The 24,175-nt window shown below is 56.2% G+C and overlaps 1 protein-coding gene across 3 annotated transcripts in view; it reads left to right on the forward strand.

Moving 5' to 3' along the window:
* Positions 1-468: 468 nt before the first annotated feature.
* Positions 469-24,175, forward strand: part of ELN (elastin) — a 31,268-nt gene continuing 7,561 nt past the window's right edge. For 2 of the 3 annotated variants that reach the window (XM_033110945.1, XM_033110947.1), the window contains exons 1-26: positions 469-641; positions 6,605-6,703; positions 7,665-7,694; positions 8,223-8,255; positions 10,017-10,046; positions 11,316-11,351; positions 11,829-11,921; positions 12,184-12,261; positions 12,352-12,414; positions 13,101-13,148; positions 14,044-14,115; positions 14,446-14,475; positions 14,973-15,044; positions 15,819-15,860; positions 16,273-16,332; positions 16,590-16,637; positions 17,886-17,981; positions 18,066-18,119; positions 18,708-18,878; positions 19,924-19,977; positions 20,509-20,652; positions 20,871-20,909; positions 21,285-21,371; positions 22,309-22,365; positions 23,411-23,470; positions 23,554-23,613. In XM_033110945.1, the coding sequence (XP_032966836.1) occupies positions 560-641; positions 6,605-6,703; positions 7,665-7,694; positions 8,223-8,255; positions 10,017-10,046; positions 11,316-11,351; positions 11,829-11,921; positions 12,184-12,261; positions 12,352-12,414; positions 13,101-13,148; positions 14,044-14,115; positions 14,446-14,475; positions 14,973-15,044; positions 15,819-15,860; positions 16,273-16,332; positions 16,590-16,637; positions 17,886-17,981; positions 18,066-18,119; positions 18,708-18,878; positions 19,924-19,977; positions 20,509-20,652; positions 20,871-20,909; positions 21,285-21,371; positions 22,309-22,365; positions 23,411-23,470; positions 23,554-23,613 (1,738 nt within the window). In that variant the 5' untranslated portion in view covers positions 469-559. The remainder of the gene's footprint in view (positions 642-6,604; positions 6,704-7,664; positions 7,695-8,222; positions 8,256-10,016; positions 10,047-11,315; positions 11,352-11,828; positions 11,922-12,183; positions 12,262-12,351; positions 12,415-13,100; positions 13,149-14,043; positions 14,116-14,445; positions 14,476-14,972; positions 15,045-15,818; positions 15,861-16,272; positions 16,333-16,589; positions 16,638-17,885; positions 17,982-18,065; positions 18,120-18,707; positions 18,879-19,923; positions 19,978-20,508; positions 20,653-20,870; positions 20,910-21,284; positions 21,372-22,308; positions 22,366-23,410; positions 23,471-23,553; positions 23,614-24,175) is intronic. The other variant, XM_033110946.1, reaches the window with a different exon arrangement.

Below are 24,175 nucleotides of genomic sequence, written 5' to 3' on the forward strand. Positions count from 1 at the left end.
CTGGCCTGTGTCCCCACACTGGGCCCGGGGCCCAGCTGGAGGGGCGGGGTCCTGGCCACTCAGGCCTTGGCTGGGGCTGGATTTTTGGCCGGGCTGTAGGGCCCTCCCTCCTGCTTCCTCTCCCGAGGGCTGTCCTGGCAGAGGCCCCCCTCACACTTTCTGGCGGGAACAGGGCCAGCAGTGAGAGAACAGCCACAGAGGGAAAGCAGGAGAGAGATGGGGGAAAACTCTGTGTGTGTGTGTGTGTGTGTGTGTGTGTGTGTGTGTGTCTCCACGCGCGTGCGTGTATGTGCGCACGCGCACGCGAGTGTCTGTCTGTGTTTTAAGGAAAAAAGTCCACAGTCCAGTCCAGTCAGACCCAGCCTGGGAGGCTTGTGCGCTGGGCCTTTCGTAATTGCCCCCCTCCCCTTGGCCCCCTCCCCCAGGCCTCCCCCTTCTCTGGCCCTCCCGCCCGCCCTCCCTCTCTCCCTCCCTCCTTCCCTCACAGCCGAGGAGGCAGCAATTACGCTTTGGGGATAAAACGAGGCGTGGAGAGCAGGCTGGGGCATTTCTCCCCGAGATGGCGGGTCCGACAGCTGCAGCTCTGCGGCCCGGAGTCCTCCTGCTCCTGCTGTCCATCGTCCAGCCCGCACAGCCTGGAGGTAGGCCTCACCCTGTTCCCGGTGCTGCCTGTCGCCCTCGGGCCTCCCGGCCAGGTGTCTGGGCTGATGGATGAGAGAGCAGGCCTTCACCCCTGGCGTCCTCCAGGGCTTCCCAGGCAGGAGCCTCATAGCCACTGGATCCTCGGAACTGCCCCTCCCGGGAGCCAGCCTGTGCTGAGGTGGAACCTGTCACACAGACACCCCACCATGCAGGATAGCCTCAGCAATGTCCAGGTTCTGCTGCCCTGAGAAGGCCGAGGGGCTCCTGCTCCGCGGGGTGCTGGGAGTATGCTGGGGCCGGGCTGGTCCCAGGGGTCGTTTGCACACCTGCGGCCCCAGCAGTGTGCGCACATACCCTGTGGGCAGGGGACCTGGGCTGGAGGCCAGCCACAGTGAGCCGTGTGACCGCAGCAGGTTCCTCGTCCCCTGCGACCCCCACTCCCACTGCTCTGACGGAAGTCGGGGTTACTGATGATGGGGTCGCCAGTTGGAAAGCTGCTGCTGTGGTCTGTCCCTGGTGAGAAGGGCTGGGACTTGTGAGCGTCTGTGTGTGTGTGTGTGTGTGTGTGTGTGTATGTGTGTGAATGTGCATGCACGTGCATACATGAATGCATGTTTTGCATGCTGTTACACAGGTGTGCATGGTGTATATGCCCAAATGGGTCACCAAATAGTGGAGGAGATTTCTGGGAGGAGATAAATATCTGTTCACAGGGTCATCCCTGAACAGGTGTATGTGTATGTGTGTATGTGCATGTGTGTGTATTTGTGTGTTTTGGGGGGTAGGTTTTAGGGTATGTGAAAGTGCCTCTTAGCACCTGCAAAAGTCTGCCACCCGACAGACATGTACACATGGGAGATCTGGCGTCCAGGTGTGTCATTGGGTGTGGATTGTCACTGTGTGTCTAATCATGTGTGTGTGTAGTATGGAACACAAGGGAGGACAGGGAAGCTGGGGAAGGTGTCCCTCTCCCGGCAGAGTAAGTGTGTCCCATGGCAGAGGCCGGAGTGGACCTTGGGGCAGTCCTGGACCATCTGGCATATGTCCTTCCACGGGCCCCAAGAGTCCCCCACGGGCCTGCTACACCCTTGGGAGACCCGCCGGGGGCCCCTGAAGGTACTCTGACCATGGAAAGAGAGAGGTGCAGGCTTACGAGCCATTTGTGGGGTGGCCTGGGTGGGGTCTGATTCCTGTGACAATCCTCCTTGTCATGAGAACCAGACCTTCGGTGGAGGCCAGCACGGGGGGGTGGGAGGGGCGCGGGGGTGTGCAGGGTGGAGCAGGCCAGGCAGGAGGGCTGGAGCAGGGCACCGGGCAGGAGCAGCAGCTGTTTCCGTGAGATTGCCTGGCTGGGCAGGACTGCTGAGAGCAGGGGCTTCCTGCACAGAGGTCAGCTCCTGGGCTTGGACAAGCTGAGGGACGATGAGCACACCACCAGGTGGGGCCCAGTGGGGGCAGCACGGCAACCCAGAGGACCACCACCCCCCTGCCTGAGAGCAGCCTCTCTGCACCTGCCTGAACCTCCCCACCACAAGGTGTGTCCGCTGAACAATCTGCCTTCCCAGAGCTTCCACCTAGAGCATGGCAGTTAATCCACCCCCACAGGAACCTTGAGAGTTGAGAATTACTATCCTCACTTTATAAATGGGGAACCTGAGACTCAGACAGGCTAAGGCAGCCCCGGGAGGTTAGTACCAGGCAGCTCTTTGCCCTGGACCAAAGGATGGGGGATGTCGGGGCCAGGTCCAGGCAACATTTTGGGAGGCGCAGGCCTGGGGCCGAGTCCTCTATGGTGGGCACGTCCTAGGGCAGAATGCACCCTCTCCTTGTTCCCTGAGTGACACCATGAAATGCTCAGCTGGCCTTATTCTTTCTTTGCAAACATAAATCTCAGCTCTGTACCAGGTGGTAAAGTATTTGGGTCCAAATAAGGGGTGTGTGGATTGATGAGGTCTTCACAGGTTAGTGCCCAGAGCCTACTAAAGTCTTGAGAGGTCGGGAAGTGGGAGGGGCTGCAGACACACACGCACGCGTGTGCGCGCACACACACACACACATACACACACACACCACAGAGCCACCTGCCTGGCTGTCCTAGGGGAGCTCAGCTGCCCCCCACCCCAAGAGAGTGTCACCTCCACGAGTTCCCGGCTCCAAACAACCATGTTGCCAGTGGGCTTCCAAGAAAGGGGCTCCCTAGGAAGACCCTGTGATGGAAAGCGTTGTCTAGACCCAGTTAGGATGGGTCAAAAGTAGCTTTGAGGACCAGCTGTCCCAGGCCACCATGCCATTTAAAAAGAGAGGAAAAAACTAAATAGGGCATAATTCTCTCCCCATCCCCTAGAAATATTATAGGGTCTTGTTTGTTGGTTTGTTTTTTCTGATTTCGGAACTGAAGATGTTTTGAAACAGGGGTTTTCACCCCTGGCTGCATATTGGAGTTACCCAGGGAACTTTAAACAATTCTGATGCTGGAGTCTCACCCAAGAATTCCTGCTTTATTTGGCCTGTGGAGGAACCCAGACATGGAGGTTTTGTCCAAGCTTCCCAGGTGACTCCAGGGAGCCTCCAGGGCCAAGGACATTTGGTTTAGGGGTTGATTTGGTTCTCTAGGTCTGCTGGGGCCACGGCAGGAGGGCAAATGTGCCCAGGGGAGGGAGGGGATGGAGGCACTCACTGGAGGACAGATTGTTTTTGAAAAGCCCTTGGCAGCCTTTCTCCATGCAAACAACAAACAGCTTCATGTGGTCTTATCTGCTCCCCAGGCCAGCCCTTTGGACTTGGGCTTGGCAAAGCCCCCTGCCAAGGCCCGCTGGCCCGCTGCTTGCTCCCAAACAGGCTTCTCCCAGATCTTTGAACTTGGAGCCCAGGACCCAGGCAGAAGGCCCTGTGTGTGACTGGGTTCAGCTGTGGGTCCCAAGCCAGGCTCTTGGTTCCCCTGGCTGTAAAGCGGGGAGAGAAATCCCTGCCCTACTTATCTCCTAAGGCTGGTGGGAGGCTCTAGCAATAAAACATCTGCCAAAAATGCATCAAATAAGACGACTGTGGGAATGTGAATTCTTAAAATGATGTATCTTCTTCAGAATTTGCTAACTTTGGCTGATTGACCCTTGTAATTGCTGCACATTTATAAGGTTTAATTTTCCTCCTGCTACTCAGGCCATGTTGTGTCTAGTGGGGAGGAGCACGAACTGATGGAGGAAGCAGACAGGACTGGGGGACGGGGTGCCTGGAGTAGCCGCAGGAAGGCTTCACAGTGGAAGTGACCTTTGAGTTAGACCTCTAAAGAAATGTATGAGGGTCTAGCCATGGATCAGAGGGGAGCCTCCGTCTGTGGGCCTCTGAGAGGCAGAATTAGAGGCGGGGGGGGCAGATTATGTCTTGATAGGAGGAAGAACTCTGTGAGGTAGAGCTGACAGCATCAGAAGGTGGTGATTTTCCTGTCACTGGAGGCATGCAAGCAGGAGCACCGGGGGATGTTCGCAGAAAGAGTTGCAGCCCAGGCCAGAAGACTGTTATGATCCCTGAGAGTCTAGGATCATGATTCTAAGATGCGAGAGACAAGTTCACCCTGTACTCTCCGGTGAAACAAGCCAAACCCACATAAAACAAGACAAGTGTGCTCCAGGCCAACTGCTTTGGGCCAGCTAAGCAGTGAGAACCACAGGCTCAGGGCAGGCAAGAGGGAGAATCTGAGCTCAGTCTTGGTGGAAGGGTAGGATTTGGAGAGAGGAGAAGGCATTCCTGGCAGGAGAAACTGCTTAGACCAGAGAGTAGAGGTGACCACTGGAGCTTGAGAAGTGGCTGCTGCCTTTTCGAAGGCTCTTGACTGACTGACTACTGTCTTATCATAGTCTCACCTCTTCAGCACTCAAAGAGAGGAGGCAGGGCAGGGATCATTTACACCCCCAGGCCTTCTCCATTACCTTAGTGCAAAATGGGGATCAAAATCTATAGTTCCTCAGGCTGTCATGGTTCAAGCACAGAGTTTGGCACACACTGTTGGGATTTGAGTCACGGAAGTGGAGAATGGGGAGAGGAGAGAGCTAGGGGGGGATGGGCAGGCGCTGGGAGAAAGGAAGCAGAAGAGGAGATGGCAGGCCTGGGAGGGGCCTGGCCACAAGGGAGTGTGAAAGAGCAGAACCCCAGGAAAGGAAGTGGGGGTTCAGCCAGTCCTAAGGGGTGGAGACCCCTTGGCTGGTTGGGGATAAAGAGCAGATTGGGCCCAGACCCACAGGCAACATCCTTGCCTCCCCTCCACCTAATTCACCCATCATTTATTAAACACCCACTGTATACCTGGCCCCAGGCCATGTGCTGTGCAGCCAAGTAGAGACAAACATTCACCATCTTTTTTTTTTTCCTGAGCAATTACTGTGTGCCAGGTCCAGGGCAGGGCAGGTCTCTTACTTGAACCCTTTGACAACTCACAACAACTTTGCAAGGCAACGGTTATCAGCCCCACATTGCTGAAAAGGAAACAGGCTTAAAAGGGTTAAGTGACTTGCCCAAGGTCACACAGGTGATAAGAAGTGGCACAGCTGAGAGTAGAGGCAGATGGGTCTGTCCTGAACCCCTTGCCCTCTCCCCACACTGCTCCTGCAGTCTGTTCTGGAGCTGGAGAGGAGGCCAGGGCAGAGAAAGGTCGGGAGTGCACCCGGAAAGGCACGTAAGAGACAGTGCTTAGAGCTGGAGGCCAGAGCCAGGGAAGGCATCAAAGGCTCGAGGCAGGCCATGTGTGCGCTTGGCATCGGATGACAGGGCCGAAGTCCTCATTCCCAGCAGGCCCACCCTCCTGGGGCCACCGCTTTGAGCCCCTGAGGCTCCAACCAGATTGCCTGCACACTCCAGGCCTGGACTGCAATTCCCGGGGGGCCACAGGCCCTGGAGGAGGAGGAGTGGCGCCAGGACATTGGCACAGGATGGCCATGACAGCTTGGCATCCCCTACCCTGCTGGACTGGGCCTGAGGCTGACGGGCCTCTGGGGTCTAGCTGTGCAACGTCGCCAGGCCACAGAGGCCAGATGTCCGTCTGTGAGGTCTTTGGACACACTGCAGTGCTACCCGACACGGTCTGTCAACCCCACCACACCCTTTTCAGCAAGGTGGTGCTGGGGCCTGGGCTGGGGCATTGGCAGGGTGGCTTGTCAAGGTTGGGGCCATTGTGTGGTGGTAGCATTAGGGCCAGGTCTGCACCAGGGTCATCTGTTGCCATGACCATGCTCAGGCTGGGTCTGGGGGCCAGCATCACAGCCTTCCCCAGTGAGAGCTTCAGTCGTCCATGGGGACTGAACTCGTGATCTTGGCTGGGCAGACGGCCCCTGGCCTGGCCAGTGAATTAGCTTTTCCTTAGGAAACTATTCACTTTGCTCATTCATGGTGTCCCCCTCCGGGGCCCGGCGCCTCCTAAGACAGCCCTCTGTCAGACAGCCAGAACCCCACCCAGCCACTGTTGCCCAGTGGCTAAGGACGCTGACCTCACACCAGCCTATCAGTGTGGGAATGGTTGCATTTTTGCTGGCAGCAACCACATTTCCTTACCGCTCAGTCACAGCCTGGCCTGCCTTCCTACAACCCTGGTCCCTGCCCACGCTGCTCAGGGCTAGAGAGAGTTGGCTGCCCAGCGAAAGGCGCTCAGACCCGGCCTCATGCCCGGCCCTCTCCAGGGAGAGGGTTTGAATCCAGGCTCCATCTCTTTCCAGCTGCGTGGCTTCAGGCACGTCTCCTAACTTCTCTGAGCCCGATTTCTCATCTGTTAAAATGAAGATAGTGATCCCTGCCCTCCCCACCCCACAGGGCCATTTTGAGGAGAATGAATGAGAAAATGTTTTGTAAACATAAATTGCTCGGTTGACACAAATTGCTTTGTGGACATGCAATATTATAAACATTGCCATCATCATGATTGTTACATGCTTTTATTAGTTCTGACTAATGGAGGACTCTACCCACTGCCTTCTAGGGGTCCCCGGGGCTGTTCCTGGAGTCATTCCTGGAGTCGTTCCTGGAGGAGTTCCTGGAGGAATTCCTGGAGGAGTTCCTGGAGGAATTTATTACCCAGGTAATGCACATGAAACTTCCACACTCCCAGGGAAGGCAGACAGTGAGTGCACTCACGACAGATGTACCTTTTGACGCTGCAGAAGGGAAGAACGTTGGCACACCTATTAGAGGACCCACAAGTCACTCCTACTTAAAAAAGCAGTTTATGTGACAGTGATTTACAACTCTTAAGAGCATAATCTTCTGAAAGATGAAACACAAAATTTGTGAGGCTATAGGAAAGTGGGTGCCTTCACGCGTCCCGGCCATTCACAGCTTTCAAACGATTAACCCACTCGTGGAAATCCATTTCAAGGAAATAATTGAAAAGAAGAGCAAAAGAATGATCTGCAACATGGTTCATAGGAGTGGTGTTTGCAAAAATGGAAAACAAGAAACCTACCTGACTGGAGGGTGTGACTCAGCAAATTCTGACATATTACAAAATTACTGAAAAGTATGAAAATGTTATCTGTTGTGCAATATGGTAAAGTGTTCAGGTAAAAACAATATCAAAGCAATGACTATGTGCAGGTGGAGACCGGAAGCCCTCCCCCAAAAGAAAATGGGCAGAATATTGGGGCAATGGCATCAGGGGGCCACATTTTCTTTTAATTTAGAAAAAAGGCAGAAAAAATATACCGCTTTAAAGTATATTGAAAAATCAAAAGTAATATTTTCTATACTTAAAAAGTATTTGAGTGTTCAGAACTGACATGGAAATTCGGACAGCTGCCAGCACTCTCTCAGGCACATACTGGCACAGGGCTATTGGCCTGATGAGACAGAGGAGGAAACTGAGGCTCACAGAAGTTAAGGCTTGTAGAGGTCACGTAGGCAGACAGTGATGGATTTGACCAAGGGTGGACGATGGGTGGCTTTCTGGCAAGGGTGCTGATCTGATGGGGCACTGATGTTTCTCTCTCTCTCTCTCTCTCTTTCTCTCTCCCTCGCCCTCTCCTCCCCCTTTCTCTCCACAGGGACTGGTCTTGGAGGCCTGGGAGGAGGAGGTGAGCTCAGAAACCAAATTTAGTTCCTCATTGATGGAGTTTGGTGTCACTTGAGCCTACACATGTCCTCAAAACTCAGAACTCCAAAAGGCCGAGGCATCAAGGGCCCCCTTCCCCTTGTTTTATAGACCGAGTGGCCAATGGGGAGAGACTTGTCTGAGAACTGGAACCCACTAGCCTTCTGGGCCCCTCCCAAGACTTTCCCCCTGGTGGCCCCTGCCTCCTTTCATGTTCCTCCACAACCTCCTTGCAATACTGCTGAGCGGGTATCATCATCCCCTTCAGAGGCTGAAAAACTGAGTCTGAGAAAATATAAGCCACAGAGCAGGGCTGGAGCTGGGCTTCCTACCGGACATGTAGACACTAGGCTCCTGGCAATTCCCTGTCCAAAGGAGAGGACAGTCCCTGACAGCCCGTTTAGGACTTGGAGAGTAAGACCCCACAATGTCCTTGCTTTGTCCTGGGGGGATAAATAGTAAGACAGGTGAGCTGGGGCTCCTCATTCACTGCCATCTCTCCCCTCTGCAGCACTGGGTCCTGGAGGCAAACCGCCCAAGCCAGGTAAGACCTGAGGTCTTAGGGCACTGAGAGCAGGCCAAGGCAGGGGAGGGAAGGGCCAACAGAGCTGTTCACCTAGCAAGGGAGCCAATGAGCAAGAGAGGGGAGGCAGGAGGTGGTGGGCAGTGCCAGCCCCCCAGGCGTGAGCAGGCTGGGGCCAGGTCCCAGGGCTCCAGGGACAGGAGGCTGAAGGCAGCTTGACATCTCCCTATGTGAGGAGTGGCCAGCCTCTACCCTGCCAGCGCCTATGTGCCCAGCTGCCCTCTCCCCTCTGCACCCGTCTCAGAAACAGCCCTAGTACTCGAGGCAAAGGTAGGTATTCATGTTCCAGTGGCCACCAACACTGAATGACACAGATGGTGGGCTCTAGACTCTACCCAAATGATCTCCAGGCCCCAGACCAAGCCCTCTCTAAGTCCAGGCCAAGACTCTCAATATCCTTAACTTCGATGACAGTCTGAGTCCTATCCTGACCCCAGGCTGAACCTGACTCCAGACCCAGCCCTACACTTAATCCCAGGTTGGACCCTGACCCTGGCCCCAGATGAGCAAACTTCTTGATCCCAGGCCCCTTCTAGCTCTGTCTAGACCATGGAGTTTTCCAGGAAGGAGATGTGGCTAGATCTGTCCTGGCCTTGCCGGATCTGCCACCAGGGTCCACCACTAGCTCCAAAGAACATACCCCACCCAGGAAAGAGGGAGGGCGTGTCCCACCAGGAAGCAGGTGGCGGAAATGGCGTCTCTGTCCAGATTTATGACCCCATCGGCGTGAGATGCTCCGCATGTGGCCTTGGCACCCCCACCCTGCTCTGTGTCTCCCTGGCTCTGAAGCCCAAGGCGCTAGGACAGTTTGGATATCCAGCAGTTCTTACGAAATCCCACTGTTTGATGATCCAAGTGCAGATGAGTCTGCAAGACCCAGATTTCCTTTCCCTGCGAGTCCATCTGGGTTGTGAAACTCCAGGGCTGAGGCCAGGCCAGAGAGAGGCAGGAGGGCAGGAAGCTTGGAAAGGGGTTCCTAGGGTCTGGGGGTTCTGCAAGGCTGGAGCCCTTGGAATTCCTGCCAGAACGTGCGTCCTGCCTTCTTGGAAGGGTGAGCAACGTTCTCTGATGAAAAGGGGCTGGATCCCACGACCTGCCTGAGGTCATCGTTCAGCCTTAGGACTCTGGGCTACAAAAGGCCTGTACACAGCCCCAGACTTCCCCCTCCCCCAGGCAGCTCCCTGCATCCGGGCCATGGGGATGTCGGGGCCTGCCCAGGCGAGATGGAACGGGGCACAGGCAGTGTGTGTTATGCTTAGGAACAATTAATCCCTTGGCGAGTAGAGGGTGGGTGGCCTGGCAGCTGCTCCATGTGGGCCTCGGCAGGCTGGCCCTGCCTGGACTCTCAGTAGGGGACCAGGCAGCTGGGAGCCAGCAACACCCACACCCCCAGCACCAGCTGGAAGCCAGCTGCCCACGCAAGAGGACAGGAAGGAGCAAGGCACACATACTGGGCACCCTGGCATATTGCACATACTAGGTGCTTTCTGCTCATGCTCTCACTTGTCCCAGGAAGGTCAGAGACACAATGGCCATTTTGTAGGTAGAACACCTGAGTCTCGGAGAGGTGAAGTGACTTGCTCCTGCATGCAAAGAGTCAGCAGGGACAGCAGCACTTGAATGCAGAGCTCTCTGATCCCGGGAAGAGGGAGGGTTGGGCTGACCAGGCCCCTGGGCTCACAGCTGTGGTCAGCATCTCACCCCATCTCTCCTCCTTTCCAGGGGCCGGACTCCTTGGGGCATTTGGGCCAGGTGAGTCCACGGGAGTCCAGCAAGAGGAGTGGATCTGGTCGTGCTGGAGGGCAGCCTTGGGACCAGACAGCTGGGGGGAGTGTGGGAAAAGGGCAGATGGCTGCAGAGGGGTGGCCTGCCCCCACCCCACCCACCCCAGCCTCTTCTCTCTTTCTGTTCGGTCCCGCATCATCTTTTCCCAGTCCTTCTGTGGTCAGGAAAGGTCCAAATATGTCGTCTGCCCTGTTGAAGCTCAGCCCTGGCTTGAGAGAAGCCCCTGACAGATGGGGTGGGGCAGGGCCTGTAGTGCCGGGAAGTGACCCAGGCACGCCCCAGGCCGGGCCTGACCCATACCACGCCTGCGGAGAAGGGCGACTGGCCAGAGTTAGAGACCCATCTTACAGAGGGGCTGGCTGAGTTTCAGACAGGACCAACTCACACAAGTAGGAAATGAATAGGGAGCAGGGCGACCACACCCAGTGAAAGCCAGGTAGACTCTCCAGGGCTCCCCAGAGAGGACTCCCCTGGGCTCAGGACCCTGGCAGCGAGGACTGGCTCTTGCAGGAAAGATTCTCACATAATTGGAAACAAACCCGGCACGCTTGTGAACTCCAACCTGATTGCCCATCCGTCCTGGCCAAAGCCATGGAATGTCTCCTGGAGGGGGAGAAGTTGCGATTGGGCCCAGATGTGCAAAGGAGAGAGCCAGAGAGACCCGTTTGACTTCTCATAAACATTTTAGCATCCGTCTGTAAGTGAGGAGGCTTCTGGACTACAGGCAGACTGGATGGTCAGATGGACAGATGGTGGGGACAGAAGGGTCTCCAGATCCAGGGGTGGGGGAATGGGCTGAGTCAGGAGACACCTGCGAGGAAGCAGAGGAGAGGCCTCGGGTGGGAGCAGGGCAGGGCCTAGCTTGGGTGAGGTCTTGCTGGCAGCCTCTACACAGCTCCAGCCCTCACAGAAAGCCCTGGTGGGTCCCCCGTTATCTGGCAGAACTTCTAGGGAAAGCAAGGCCTGAGCCAGGCTTGTTATGGGGAGTCAATGCAATCACATCGACATGGCACATAGCAGCTGGTCACTAAATGGTGGCTGCCATTTTATCATAATCAGTCCCTAGGTACCAAACGCTTGAATCCAGCTTAGGGACCTGAGTGGCTACACAGTGACCACAGCACTGCCTGGTTCCTGCCCGCCCTCCATGAGACCCTTCCTACCTGGGGCCCAAGGATGATGCCCACATACCAGTCTCTCCTCTCCTCACCTGTCTGTGTCTCCTTCTCCCTGCAGGTGCTGGAGGGCTTGCAGGAGGTGGCCTTGGGGCAGGTTAGTGTTGACACCCAAGCAAAATGCCTCTATCGGGACCTAAGCCAAACCCAGGGCATCTTCCTGATGTGGAAGGCAGTCAGAGTACCAGGATATGGGCCAGGCCTCTCCTGGGCACTGGCATGGGTATGATGCTGAGACCACCTGTCCCCAAAAGCTGTCCAGGGCATGAGGCAGTCACCACTGGGTACTGGGTGCTGTTATAACATAATGCTGAGAGCTGGATGGAAGAGGCTGCAGGGGCCAGTGGAGCCCAGAGGAGTTGCTTAACTCAGCAGGGCTTCAAGAAGGCTTCCTGGAGGAGGGGGTATGGAAGTTTGACCCTAAAAGATCCCTGTAGTTTTGTCTGGCACATGTTGCTCTCTAACACCAAACCGGGTCCTGGGAGCAGCGGCTGCTGTTTGGCGTGGAAGTCCTGCAGACTTCCTGGGAGGGGCTGAGTGAACTCAGGACCTTGTCCTGTCCTCCCCTCTGCAGGGCTTGGGACCTTTCCTGCGGGCGCCTTCCCGGGTGCTGCAGTGCCTGGCGGAGCAGCTGGCGCTGCTGCAGCCTATAAAGCTGCCAAGGCTGGTGAGTATGACTCTTTGGGACATGCCATATGACCCTCTGGCCTCCATGGGCTCTCCACTTCGCAAAGAACCTTTCCTGGGAGGCAGTGTATCCTCATCTGCAATATACTGGGGCTCGGGAGGTAACCCTCTGTGCCCAAGTCTCCAAGTGAGGTGGTACAGGACCAGACCTCAACGCTGGGCCCTCCAAGTGCACCCAGAGCCCTCCTGCCTCCCTCTGCTCCTTGCATGACCCCTCACTTCTCCTACTCCTGGCTCTGTAGGTGCTGGGCTTGGCGGTGTCGGTGGGCTTGGCGGTGTCGGTGGGCTTGGCGGTGTCGGTGGTTTAGGAGTGTCTACAGGTATGGTGGCTATCCCTGAGATGCCCAACTGCCCAACTGAAGGCTGCAGACCTGGGTGACATCCACTCTGATACGCCCCTTCTATGCCAGGTGCCGTGGTACCTGGAGCAGGAGTTGGAGTTGGAGCTGGAGCGAAGCCTGGGAAAGTGCCAGGTTAGTGTGGAATCCCTGGGGCTGCACAGTGCAGTCAAGGAAGGGCTGAGGATCCCGCCACCCCACTGGGCAGGAAGGGCGGGGCCTGGCTACAGCGGGGCATGGAAGAGAGCCAGGCCCAAAGCGTGGTGCCGAGTTCAAAACGGGGGAGAGGGACCCTGGCCTAACTTCCAGGCCCTTCTTCCGGGATCTTGAAGCTGAAAAAGACCTCAGAGACAGGCTGTGTGGCAGGTATTCAGTGACAGAAGGGGATACTGAGGCTCAGCATGGAGAATCAGTGCAGAGGGCCCTGGGTGGTCACAGCAGAGCCAGCGTGGCCGGAGGTGCACTGACTCCCCATCTGGTGCTCATTCCTCTGCACCAAGCCCTTAGGAAGTGACTTCAGGTTAAACAAAAGCCTGCCTGAGTCCACACAGCAGGGACGGAACATCTGGAAGCTGTTAGCCCAGAGGTGGGCTGGGCCGGCCATGTAAACAGGCTCCAGGAGACAAGATAAATCCACGCACAGAAGGGTTTGCAGATGACTTCCGAAACTCGTGGGAGGAGGGCTGTGGCCACCACGACATGTATCCTGGCCGGGCACTGGGGTGGCTGGTTTATGAGCCCTGGAACAGTGGAGGGAAAGGTCAGGGAGGGGTTACTGGGGCCAGGCTGCAACTTAAGGCTCCTCCTTCTTTTGGCCACAGGTGTAGGGCTTCCAGGTGTTTACCCAGGTGGAGTGCTCCCAGGCACAGGTAAGGACAAAGAGGAGAGGGGACCCTAGAGCAAGGAGAGCAGCCCCTGGCCGCCTCCCTCCCCTCCCTGAGGCTCAGGCTGAAGGACACAAGGCCTCTGTCATCTTTCCCTATGAAGGTCACCCCACCCCCACCCCACACATGCCCCAATACCATGCCCAAACCCAGATCATCACCACAGCCTGCGGTGGGCCCCTGAGGACACACCAAGTCCCCAGTGTGGCCAACTATTTCCCAAAAGCCATGAGTCACCAGGGAGCCTGCCCAGAGCAGCCGCGCTGCAGGAGACCCTTAGACCTGCCCTCCCACCCTCCTCTCCCCGCCAGGCCCTGACCACCCCACCCAACATGTGACCTCCCGAATTCCCCCAAAAGCCCAGACTCAGGCTGCTCTGTGCCATTTGCTGACAATGTCCCTCCCTCTGTCCCTCTGACTGCGAGGCCCAGCCCCGGGGGAGACAGGAGATGTAGGAGTGACAGACACTGGCAAATGCAGGGTCCCTGGCCACAGCAGATGGCTGTGTGTGTCCCGTTGTGAAAGCACATCAAGCGCGCGCCCGAAAGGGCACGGGCTTCCCACTTCACACCGACTTTGACTGTCTGCCTTCTCTGGTGAGGGTGGGCAGGGCAGGTGGAAATTCACTCCAGCTGAGAGACAAGGCCAACGAGGCACAAGCTCACGTGGCAAGGAAATGGGATTAAAACTCAGATCTTCTGAGTCAGACAGGGAAGCAAAGTCACACCAAACAGCTCCCATCCCACATGAGCTGTGTCCGTGGCTGATGGTCAGTGCAAAGGAGGTCAGCGTGTGACCTGAGGTGGGGTGCGGGTGCCAGGCTGCACCTGTAAGGCCTGCCTTCTGGCCCTCACTGCCAGCCCCTACTTTGTCCCCTCAGGAGCTCGGTTCCCAGGTGTGGGGGTGCTCCCTGGGGTTCCCACTGGAACAGGAGTCAAGCCCAAGGCCCCAGGTATGCAGCTGGTGGGCTGGGGACCCATGGTGGGAATCTTCAGGCCCCTCTGGCCTGGGGTTAGGGGTAGGGGTGGGGCCCCTGGGCTCAGGGTGGGCTCTGGGTGGGCGCCTCTTACACTCCAGCCTTGGTACAACTGGCTGAGATGACCACCGAACCTCTCAGAAATTCCTGAATATGTGTGAGGGCAACATGAGCTGGGAGGTACGGGCAAAACTGGCCACTGCCCTGGCCAGCCAAACCCTCAGTGCTGCCTGGTGCCAGCCATTGGTGCCTCAGTGCCTGCGTCCATGGTGGCAGGACTGCAGTGATGGCCCCTTGTCGTTGCAGGTGGAGGTGGAGCTTTTGCTGGAATCCCAGGTGAGGCAATGTTGGGACCCCTTCATGGGTGGGCAGGCCAGCAGGGTGGCCAGCCAGGCAGGAGCTCTTGCCCTGGAAGGGGCTGGGCATTCAGAATCCCATCAGGCCTGTCCAGTTTCCCTCATGCCTACTGCTCCAGGTCTTCGACTGGCTCCAGCACAAAGTGGTATCCATCACAGCCCTACTTCCCCAGTCCCAGCCCTTCATGTGTAGCAGCCCACATGCGCCCATTAAAACCTACCAGTCTATGCAAATGCTGCGAGGACTGCGTGCCCAACTGCGGCTCATGCCCTAAGAGAGAGAATCCTGCAAAGAGGCAGTGGCCCAGTGCTAGGAGGGCTCAGCTGACTGGTGACAGTGAAGCAAGAAGGCCCTCTAGGCAGATGCAGTGGAGACTCCTTCTACCTGAGCAGAAAGTGGAGAGTGAGGCAGGGTGCTTAGCAGGAGCTGCTGGCCCAAGTTGCTAGGACCTGATTTGACTCTCCTTGTTCCCACAGGAGTTGGACCCTTTGGGGGTCAGCAGCCTGGAGTTCCACTGGGGTACCCTATCAAGGCACCCAAATTGCCAGGTAAGTCAGAAGGAGGATTCCAGGGACACCACTTGCTGGATCTCGCTGCTGAGAAGCCAGCTTGCTGGGGGTACTTGTTTGACCACAGGTGTCTCTGATGGGGGGGGTTGTCAGGAAACGGGGTATTGACCCCTACTTCTGGTTGCCAGCAAAGGAAAGAGTGGGGAAGCCACCCTGCAGGTGGTGGCCTCACTCACATGCACACACATGTACACACATGTACACATGTACACACATGCACTCACGCGCACACACTCACTTGCACTCACACGCACACACGTGCACACACATGTGCACACATGCACACACGTGCACTCAAATGCACACACTCACGTGTGCACACATGCACTCACATGCACACACGCACACACATGCACACACATGGACAGGCACAGAGACCCACAGCCCTGATGGGAACCATTTGTACTGATGGTAAGAAGCACCATTCATCGGGAAAACACTGTCCATTGGAAAGATGAGATGTTTCCTGTTGGAGAGGGGAATAAGGAAGATACTCAGATCCTAGGGCCATGGCAGGGCCTGGATTGGTAGGGGGATGGGTGCCCCAGCCGGCCCTGGGCAGGAGTGCCCTCTCCCTCTTCCACCCAGGGCCTCTGCTCTCCTGAGAGCCTATGTGAGTCACTCATGACCCCTGGGCAGGTGTGGGGGTGTCTCAGGCCTCAGCGAATAGGTCAGTCCACCCAGGTAGTGAGAGCCCGGAAAGCGTGGGGCTACCATGGTGCAGTGCCTCAGCCTACCCTGCCCTCTCCTCAGGTGGCTATGGACTGCCCTACAGCACTGGGAAACTGCCCTATGGTGAGTAAGGCCCTCCTAGACTGTCAACTTCCGGCTTTCTCCAGATACAGGGTTCCGGCCAGGAAGCTGCAGCCCCAGGCCTAGGCTAGGAGAGCACACAACGGGGGTAGGGTGGAATCCTGGAAAGGGAATTCCCTAAGGAAGGATCTGGAACTTGGACTCAGACAGCTAGGTTATCAATCCTGACCCTGACACTTATCACCAGGCACTGGGAGAATCAGCTTCTTCTCTGAGCCTTGGTGTCCTAGTGCGTCAAATGGAAGAAACCACACCCCACATATTTGAATTTGTTTTAATTCTGGCTAGGGGTGACAGGGTAGAGACTCTGGGCAGCCCATGCCCTGAGGGCAGGGCAGGGGGGCAGCCGTGGTGAACTCTGCCTGGATGTCCACTGAGCCTCTCTGTTTCACAGGTTATGGGCCTGGAGGAGTGGCTGGCGCCGGGGCCAAGGCTGGGTACCCAACGGGGACAGGTAAGCACAGCCTCACCCTGCTGGATCACCTTGTTCCAGAGCCCTGGTGCTGGCCAGGTTCTCTCCAGAAAGCAGGCCAGCCCACCCTACATCCAAACCCCAGTCTGAGCCTGGAGAAGGATCCTGGGTGAGGCTCTATCAGCCTCTGCTGGCCATGAAGCCCCTACCCACACCCATGTGTGAATGTGGGGTTCTCTTGGGGCTGGAAGAAGAGGGCAGGAGCACAGTTTGCAATCTCTTCCCTTCCCCTCCCCCAGGGGTTGGCCCCCAGGCTGCAGCAGCAGCAGCTAAAGCAGCAAAGTATGGTGAGTACCTCTGGAGTCCCTACCTGCTAGCCTCCAGCCCCTCAACCTCTCCATCTCTGTTATTACTGAGAGCCTGCTTCACAAATAATTAAGCAAGGCAGCCCTTCCCCCACCCCCACCCCCCAATTTGTCCAACTTATTCAACAGCTCCCATCCATCCATCCATCCATCCATGCATTTACTCTTCCTTTCATCCCTTTCTCTATAATCCATCCATCCACTCACTCACCTAATTACCCATCCCGCCCTCCCTCCACCCATTTCAGAGACCAGGGACAGAGAAGAGCTCTATTGGAGACCATAGACCCTGTTGTAGTTGTCGAAAAGAGGGGAGATATTATTTCCACCTGGGGAAGAAAATCAGGAAGCCTTCTCAGAGAAAATGACATTTGATTCAAGCCTTAAAATATAGGTGGAGTTTGCCATGAGGTTAAAACAGGAAGGAGGAGCCCAGGCAGAGGGAATGGATACTTTGATGGTCACAATGATCATTTTAGGTGGAACCTATATGAGCATTTAAACAATTTAATAGTGTGTACTATAAAAAATTTATCTCCTCAATCCCGTCATCCCTTGGCTAGCAAACATGGCACAGCCTTCCCGTGCCCATGTGGTGATTGGAGTCGGCACCTGACCCCCTGCCCCAGGTAGTCCCCATTCAGAGTCATCACTGGGGCTGAAGTCCTTGCCTTCATCCCTAGTGCCAGCGAGCCCTTCCTGAAGCCATGGTGGGACAGAAGACATCTGCCCACCAGCCAAGGGGGCGAGAATGTGGAGGGAAGCACGGAGCTGGAGGCCTACCCCAAGGAGGCCCCATAGGCCCTCCCTCCAGGCCCCCAAGGGTGGAATGTGGGAGCAGGAGAGCGGGGCAGCGAGGGGCTGCCAGAGCCAGGCAGCCAGGCGCTTGGATTACAAACTTGGCTGAGTCTTCGGAACACAGGGAGAGGAAGCCTTGAACATTCCTACAGGGGCCCCTCTGGCCCGGGGAGCGGCCGCTTGTGGTTTCTCAGTATGTGGCAGTGATTAGAATGGGATTTGTCTGAAAACATACAAGTCCCTTAATGAGCGTGTTGAAATGGACACTTTGGGGGTGAGTCAAGGAACAATGGGGTGGGGACCTTCTCAGGCAGGATCAGCCAGAGACGCCCGGGCCTCGTCCCCGGAGGAGACTGTGCTGGTTAAAATGCCAGCATCCTGGCCTCACGAGGGGCCCTGGGAGCCACATCTGCACTGTCTGCAACCCTGCAGGTGCTGGAGGACCGGGAGTGCTCCCTGGTGTTGGTGTTGGAGGTGCTGGCATTCCTGGCGGGGCTGGTGCAATTCCTGGGATTGGAGGCATTGCAGGTAGTGTCTGTTCCAGCAGTGGGTGGGGGTGTCCTCGAGAGGGCCACCAGGGAAGGAACTCATACTCTGTGACTGTCTCTCCAGGGGCCGGGACTCCAGCTGCTGCTGCAAAGGCGGCTGCTAAGGCAGCTAAATATGGTGAGTGCCCCCAGAGGAGGCAGGCCCAGGGCCCCGGCCGCCCTCAGACCCTTGGGGCCTGCCCGGGCCTCTGCATGGCCTTGGAGATCCCAGGCCTCTAAGGCTACATGGGCTTTGCCTTTGTGCGTCTGTGGCAGCCTCCCTTCCACTTTCCCAAACATGCCTCGTGCATGTCTCCTTGCCTTTGACCATTCCGGCCACTCTGTCTGGTCTTCTCTGTTGTTCTCCAGTGACTGGCCTAGCAGTGGGTGCCCTGTGGAGGAGCATCTGGCTCCCACTCTCCTCCCAGAGCCAACCCACAGCTGCTGCACCAACTACCTGGGTGTCCAGTGGAGAGCTCTGACCTTACTTTAGATGTAGACCATGTTCTTCCCACCCATAAACCCAAGCTCTTAGAGCTCCATCGGGGCTCCCTCAGCCCTCCTCATCTCTCGGAGGAGTTGAACCCATTCAGAGGCAATGCCAGATCACCTGGGGATGCTGTACTCAGGACCTGCCAGTCCCACAGTGCCCCAGAGCCGTGCCCTAGGAGTCCCTCTGAGGTTCCCACAGGGTCCAGGCCAGGAGAACAATCCTTCCCTTCCATAGGAGCTGCTGGAGGCTTGGTGCCGGGTGCTCCGGGAGTTGGAGTCCCTGGTGTTGGGCTCCCTGGTGTTGGAGTTCCAGGCGTTGGAGTTCCAGGTGTTGGAGTCCCAGGTGTTGGAATCCCAGGTGTTGGAGTCCCAGGTGTTGGGGTCCCAGGCATCATAGGTGGACCAGGTGAGCTGGTGTGTGTGTGTGTGTGTGTGTGTGTGTGTGTGTGTGTGAGAGAGAGAGAGAGAGAGAGAGAGAGAGAGAGAGAGAGAGAGAGAGAAATATTGAGACTCTGGCCAAGACTTTTAGATTCTCCCTAACACCTAACCCTTCTATTCTCTTCTCCTATGCTACTGGCTATGACTCACCTTCTCTCCCTTGGGCTATAACAACCTCCTAACTAGTTACTGTTTGAATTATCTTCTCCAATTCACATTTTGCCTGTCAGTTTGCTCCTGGGGGAAGGAACCATGTCTTTTTCATCTCTGTGTTACCAACCCTTAGCTAAATAGATGCTCAATTAATGGTGGATAGATGACTGGGTGGGTGGATGGATAGATGGATAGATGGGCAGATGGACAACTGGATATGTGGGTAATGGCCATGTGAATGAGTAGAGAAGTTGATTGATAAGAGGATGAATGAACAGATATAAGGATGGATGGATGTATGGATAAATAAATACATGGGTAAAATGGTGGATGGAGAGATGAATGGGTAGATGGAAAGACAGATGGAAAGGCAGATGAGGGACTAAATAAGTGGTTAGGATGGATGGATGGATGGATGGATGGATGGATGGATGGATGGATGGATAAGCACATGGTTGGATGAGCAGATGAATAGATAATAGACAGGTGAGCAGAAGGCAAATGCGAAATGGATGATTGGATAGATAGTTAGATGAATGGGTAGATGAGTGGATAAATGAATGGAAAGATGGGTGCATGGATGCAGAGAGAGATAAGTGGTTGAGTGGGTAGTTAGAAGTCTAAGGATAGACGGACAAATGGGCAAACATAGGGGTAGGTAAGTAGGAGGATGGATGAAATGGGTGATTAAGTAGACAGATGAACAAATGGAAGTGTGAGTTGGGTGAATTGATGAACAGACCTCCATTGGGTTGACTTAATAGAAAGATGGACTGAACAGATGAGTGGACAGGGAGAGTATATTGAGCATCTCTCCTCTATTCTCTCCTGATCATTTGTGTCCCCCTTGATCTCTACAGGGGCTGTGTCACCAGCTGCAGCTGCTAAAGCAGCTGCCAAAGCAGCCAAATACGGTGAGTGCGCTGACAACCCCGCCACATCTTGTTCTGGCCAAAGAAGGGGAGTGACTTGCCCCAGGTTACACAGCAAGTCACTGGCAGAGCTGGGACTTGGACCGATTGGGTCCCAAGTGATGTTTCCCCTAGTGGTCTCCCACCAGGAGGCCATGGGGCTGCGTGATGGGTGAGTCCCAGTATGGTATTCCCAGAGGGGACGGTGTTCCTGGCCCTCCCTGCCCCAGCCAGGGCCCTCTCGGGAGCCCAAGCCTGGCTGGGGAAGTGGGACCTGCCCACAGTCTCTCTATAACAAACAAAGGAGCCCTATCCCATCAGAGAAGAGAGGGGTTGGGGGAGCGCTGGGGAAGGTGTCAGTAAAGGCTTCCTGGAGGAGGCTGGTGGGGGTCCAGGCATTCTATGGTTTCCTGTCCTGCAAGGACCAGACTTGAGGGAGGCTTGCACCCTCTTTCCAGTCCATCAGCATTCCCCAGGGCCCTCCCAGCTCCTCTCACTGAGATCCTTTTCCATCTGATTCCCCTCCCTCTGCAGGGGCCAGAGCTGGAGTGGGAGTTGGAGGCATTCCCACTTACGGGGTTGGTGCTGGGGGCTTTCCTGGCTTCGGTGGTCTCGGGCCTGGAGTCGGAGGTGTCCCTGGAGCCATCCCTGGAGCCATCCCTGGAGCTGGCATTTCCCGTGAGTCCTAGTTCCATCCAGGGAAACCAGGAGAAGTCGTGAGGGCTTCTCTTCTGTAGGGATCTAGGGGGAGTGGGGCATGTAGACTGGGCTTCAGTGTGCTCAGGGGGGAGTCGGGGGAGAGCGCAGGGAGGGCCTGCAAAGGAGAGCAGTCAGCACAGCCCCGCTGAGATCCTGCCAACTTTCTCAGGGTCTCTTTCTTTCTCATTTCCTTATAGCTGCAGCTCAGGCAGCAGCCGCCAAGGCAGCTAAGTATGGTAAGTACCCCTGCCCTCTACCTTCGCCACGCCCAGGGCAGTGCCCTGCCCTCCTCCCCACCCCAGCCCTCCTCTGCCCTGGGGTCCAGACTCTGAGCTCAGAGCAATCCTCCAGCATGAGGCCAGAGCGTGCTCACACTCATGCCTCCGGGGGCTGACATGCCCCCGGCTCCCTCTTCCAAAGCCACGCTGAACTTTTCTGCTCTTTTCAGTTGCCCCCATTAGGATTATTGACACCTTGGTTATCACCCTACCCCAAAGCAGCGAGTCAAAGGTGCCCACGCAGCCAGTCTGTTCCCCATCCCATCTTCACCCTCTGCTCCCTCAAGAAGGGGCACTTGGAGGGGCAGAGCTGAATGCTCTGAATTCCTCTAGGTGCTGGAGGAGCAGGAGCCCTAGGTGGGCTGGTGCCAGGAGCCGGAGGTTTAGTACCTGGGGTGCCAGGCGTTGGAGGGGTGCCAGGTGAGCTTCCCCAACCCAGAGACGGCTTTGGTTTGTGTCATGGAAGGGGCCCTGGAGTAGACCCAGGCCAAGTGCACCCTTTTACAGATGGTAAGACCGCCCAGAGGTGGGGAGGAGGGAAAGCAGTGCCCTGCAGTTTGGAAGAGAGAGCCTGTATGGGGCTCCCGTCTGCTGAGCTAACCTGGCAGTCGCTCCCTCCAGGACGCTCAAGACATCAGCCACCTGGGCAGTAGAGCTCTGCTCTGCCAGGGTTGGGTGGCCTCATTTACTCCAGGGCCTTTCTGTTCCTGATTAGGTGGCAGGGCCTATTTCACCCTTTGGTTCCCCCGGACGCTTTCTTCTCCACCAGTCAGAGGCAAGAGATGAAGAGTTACAATGAGATTAAGTCACAGCCTTCCTTGGTTGTTTTTCCCACCAGAAGATTTCTCTCCTGCCTTCCTTATTCTTTCTGGGAGAAAATTCCCCTTTTGAGTTTCTTCAAGAAATGAGCTATTTCCGCCAATAGTTTTGGATACAAGCACAATTAGGATTTTTAAAAAATTATTAGTACCTTTAGTAGAAAGCTCCACAAGTTTTAGACAGAAACTTGGAGAAAGTTCTAGGCTTCTGCCAATCACAGCTTTGGGCTCCTCCCCCACCACAGCCTGAGCTAGTGTGTGGCAGTCTCAGAGCTCCTTCTCTGAGAGGGGGTGTGCCCTGGGCGGCTAGTGAGTCATCCTCACAGCAGGACTGGAACCCAGGCAGCCTGCCTCAGGCCGCACTCTGCATGCTTCCTTCTCTGTCTCCAGGGTGAGGAGGCAGCAAGGAGAAGGTCTTCTGGGAGAGGGGACAGTTTCCTAGAGGTGGAGTCTGGGAGGTCTTTCTACAGTGGGAGGTGGAGGAAAGTGAGAAGGGATGCAGGGGACCCCTCCCTGATCCCCACTCTTCACATCTGCAGGAGTAGGTACCCCAGCAGCTGCAGCCGCTGCGGCAGCCGCCAAAGCTGCCCAATTTGGTAAGTGTCCACACCCAGTTCTGCTCCCAACGCTCATCCTACAGCACTGCTCTCTCATGTTGCCTGCTCTGGGGTCAGGCTGTCACATTCTGAGCATGGGCCTTTTGACCCATCTGACCACTTTCAGGGTGTGGGTGAACTCTCTGATTAGGAACGCAAAGTAAGAACAGGCCCTGGTGAGCCTTCGCCAGGACCCGGGTCCCCACCCTTCCCAAAGCCCCTACTACCCAGTCTAGCTGGGGCCCTCCTCCCTTCTGGACTTCAGGCTGGGCTCTTCTCAGTTCCCACCCCCTCGATGCAGTATTTCTTGCTCCCTGACAAAGTTCTCCATCTCTCTCTACATCTGAGGACCACCCTGACAGCCCTGGGCGCCCATACCTGCTTATAGCAAATGGCAATAGCCCCACCTTAGAGCCCAGTTACCTGCCAGGCCCTGGGCTAGGGGTCTTCGTGCCTTGATTTAGGGACCTGCATACAGCAAAATTCAGATCAGAAAATCTAGGGCTGTCGAGGCCACAGAAATCTTAAGGGTCCACTGACCCTCAAACTGACGCATGACAAATGACATCTTTTTTGTAAAGTTGCTGTTTGCTGAAGTAATCCTTACACCAACTCTATGAAGTTGGTGCCATTATTCCCATTTTACAGATATGGAAACTAAGGCTCTGAGAGCTTAAGTAACTGCCCATAGTCACACAGCTGAGTGGTGGCCAAGCTGAGCTTTGAACCCAGGTCTGCCTGTCTTGCAGAGGTCCTTTCACTGCTATGGGCCCCCACACTAGCTGAATAATTCTGCCTCCACCACCCTCAGAAGCCTCAATGGGTCCTGTCCCACCCAAGAACTCCTGATCCTACATATGCCTCATATTAGGAATGAGGGAGCTGAGGCCCATCAAGGAAAAATAACTTGTCCGAAGTCACACAGCAAGTCTGCCCCAGCTGGGATGAAAACCCAAGGCTCCTCATTCCCAGCTCGCTGCTCTTTCCATTGGCTTCTGTCCTCCGTCAGGACTGGGTGAAGCATTTGTTCTTCTCGCTCTTGTAGGGTTAGGCCCCGGCGCTGGCGTGGGTCCCGGCATTGGTATTGGTCCCGGAGGTGTTACAGGTGAGCTGCGAGAGTCACTGGGTCTAAGGAGCCTCTGAATTCTCCATGGGTGACATCCCTGACCCACCTCCCTCTCCCTCCAGGAGCAGGGACCCCAGCTGCAGCCAAATCTGCTGCTAAGGTGGCTGCCAAAGCCCAGCTCCGTGAGTGCCCTGCCTGCCTATCCCTCCTCACCCCACCAACTCCAGGCTGGCCCAAAGCGACCCAAGCCAGAGCGGGGCCCCATGATATGCAGGCTCTCAGGCTCATCATGCAGGCTTGGGGGTCCCCGAGGCAGCAGGCAGAGGGGTTAAATGAGCAGATTTGACAAGAGGAAGACCCGGGTTCGAATTCTGAGCCCCACACTAGCTCAGTGACCTCTGAGTTTTCTGTCCTTGTTTGTGACATGTGGGTGCTAATGGCATCTGCTACAGCAGGTTTTTGGGAGAACTAAATGAGTTCATCCAAGAGGGAAGAGTGGGAGGTTTGGCTGGAAAGGAGAGTGGTGTACAGAGTGTGCAGCCATGAATGCCAGTTAGGGGAGGGACGGGGCTGGGCTTGGTGGTCAGTGGGAGTTTTAGGAAGGTCATTTCGGTGGCAGTAGAGAGGGTGGATTAAGGGGGAGGAGGCCCCTGCTTAGGTCTGGGCCCCTTCCCTTGGGGCCTGACTCAGCTCCCTGGGCAGGACACCCCCCATAGGTCCTGCTCCCTGCCTGCTGCCACCACC

Source organism: Rhinolophus ferrumequinum, chromosome 7, assembly GCF_004115265.2.
Source record: "Rhinolophus ferrumequinum isolate MPI-CBG mRhiFer1 chromosome 7, mRhiFer1_v1.p, whole genome shotgun sequence".
In the NCBI taxonomy this organism is placed as follows: domain Eukaryota; kingdom Metazoa; phylum Chordata; class Mammalia; order Chiroptera; family Rhinolophidae; genus Rhinolophus; species Rhinolophus ferrumequinum.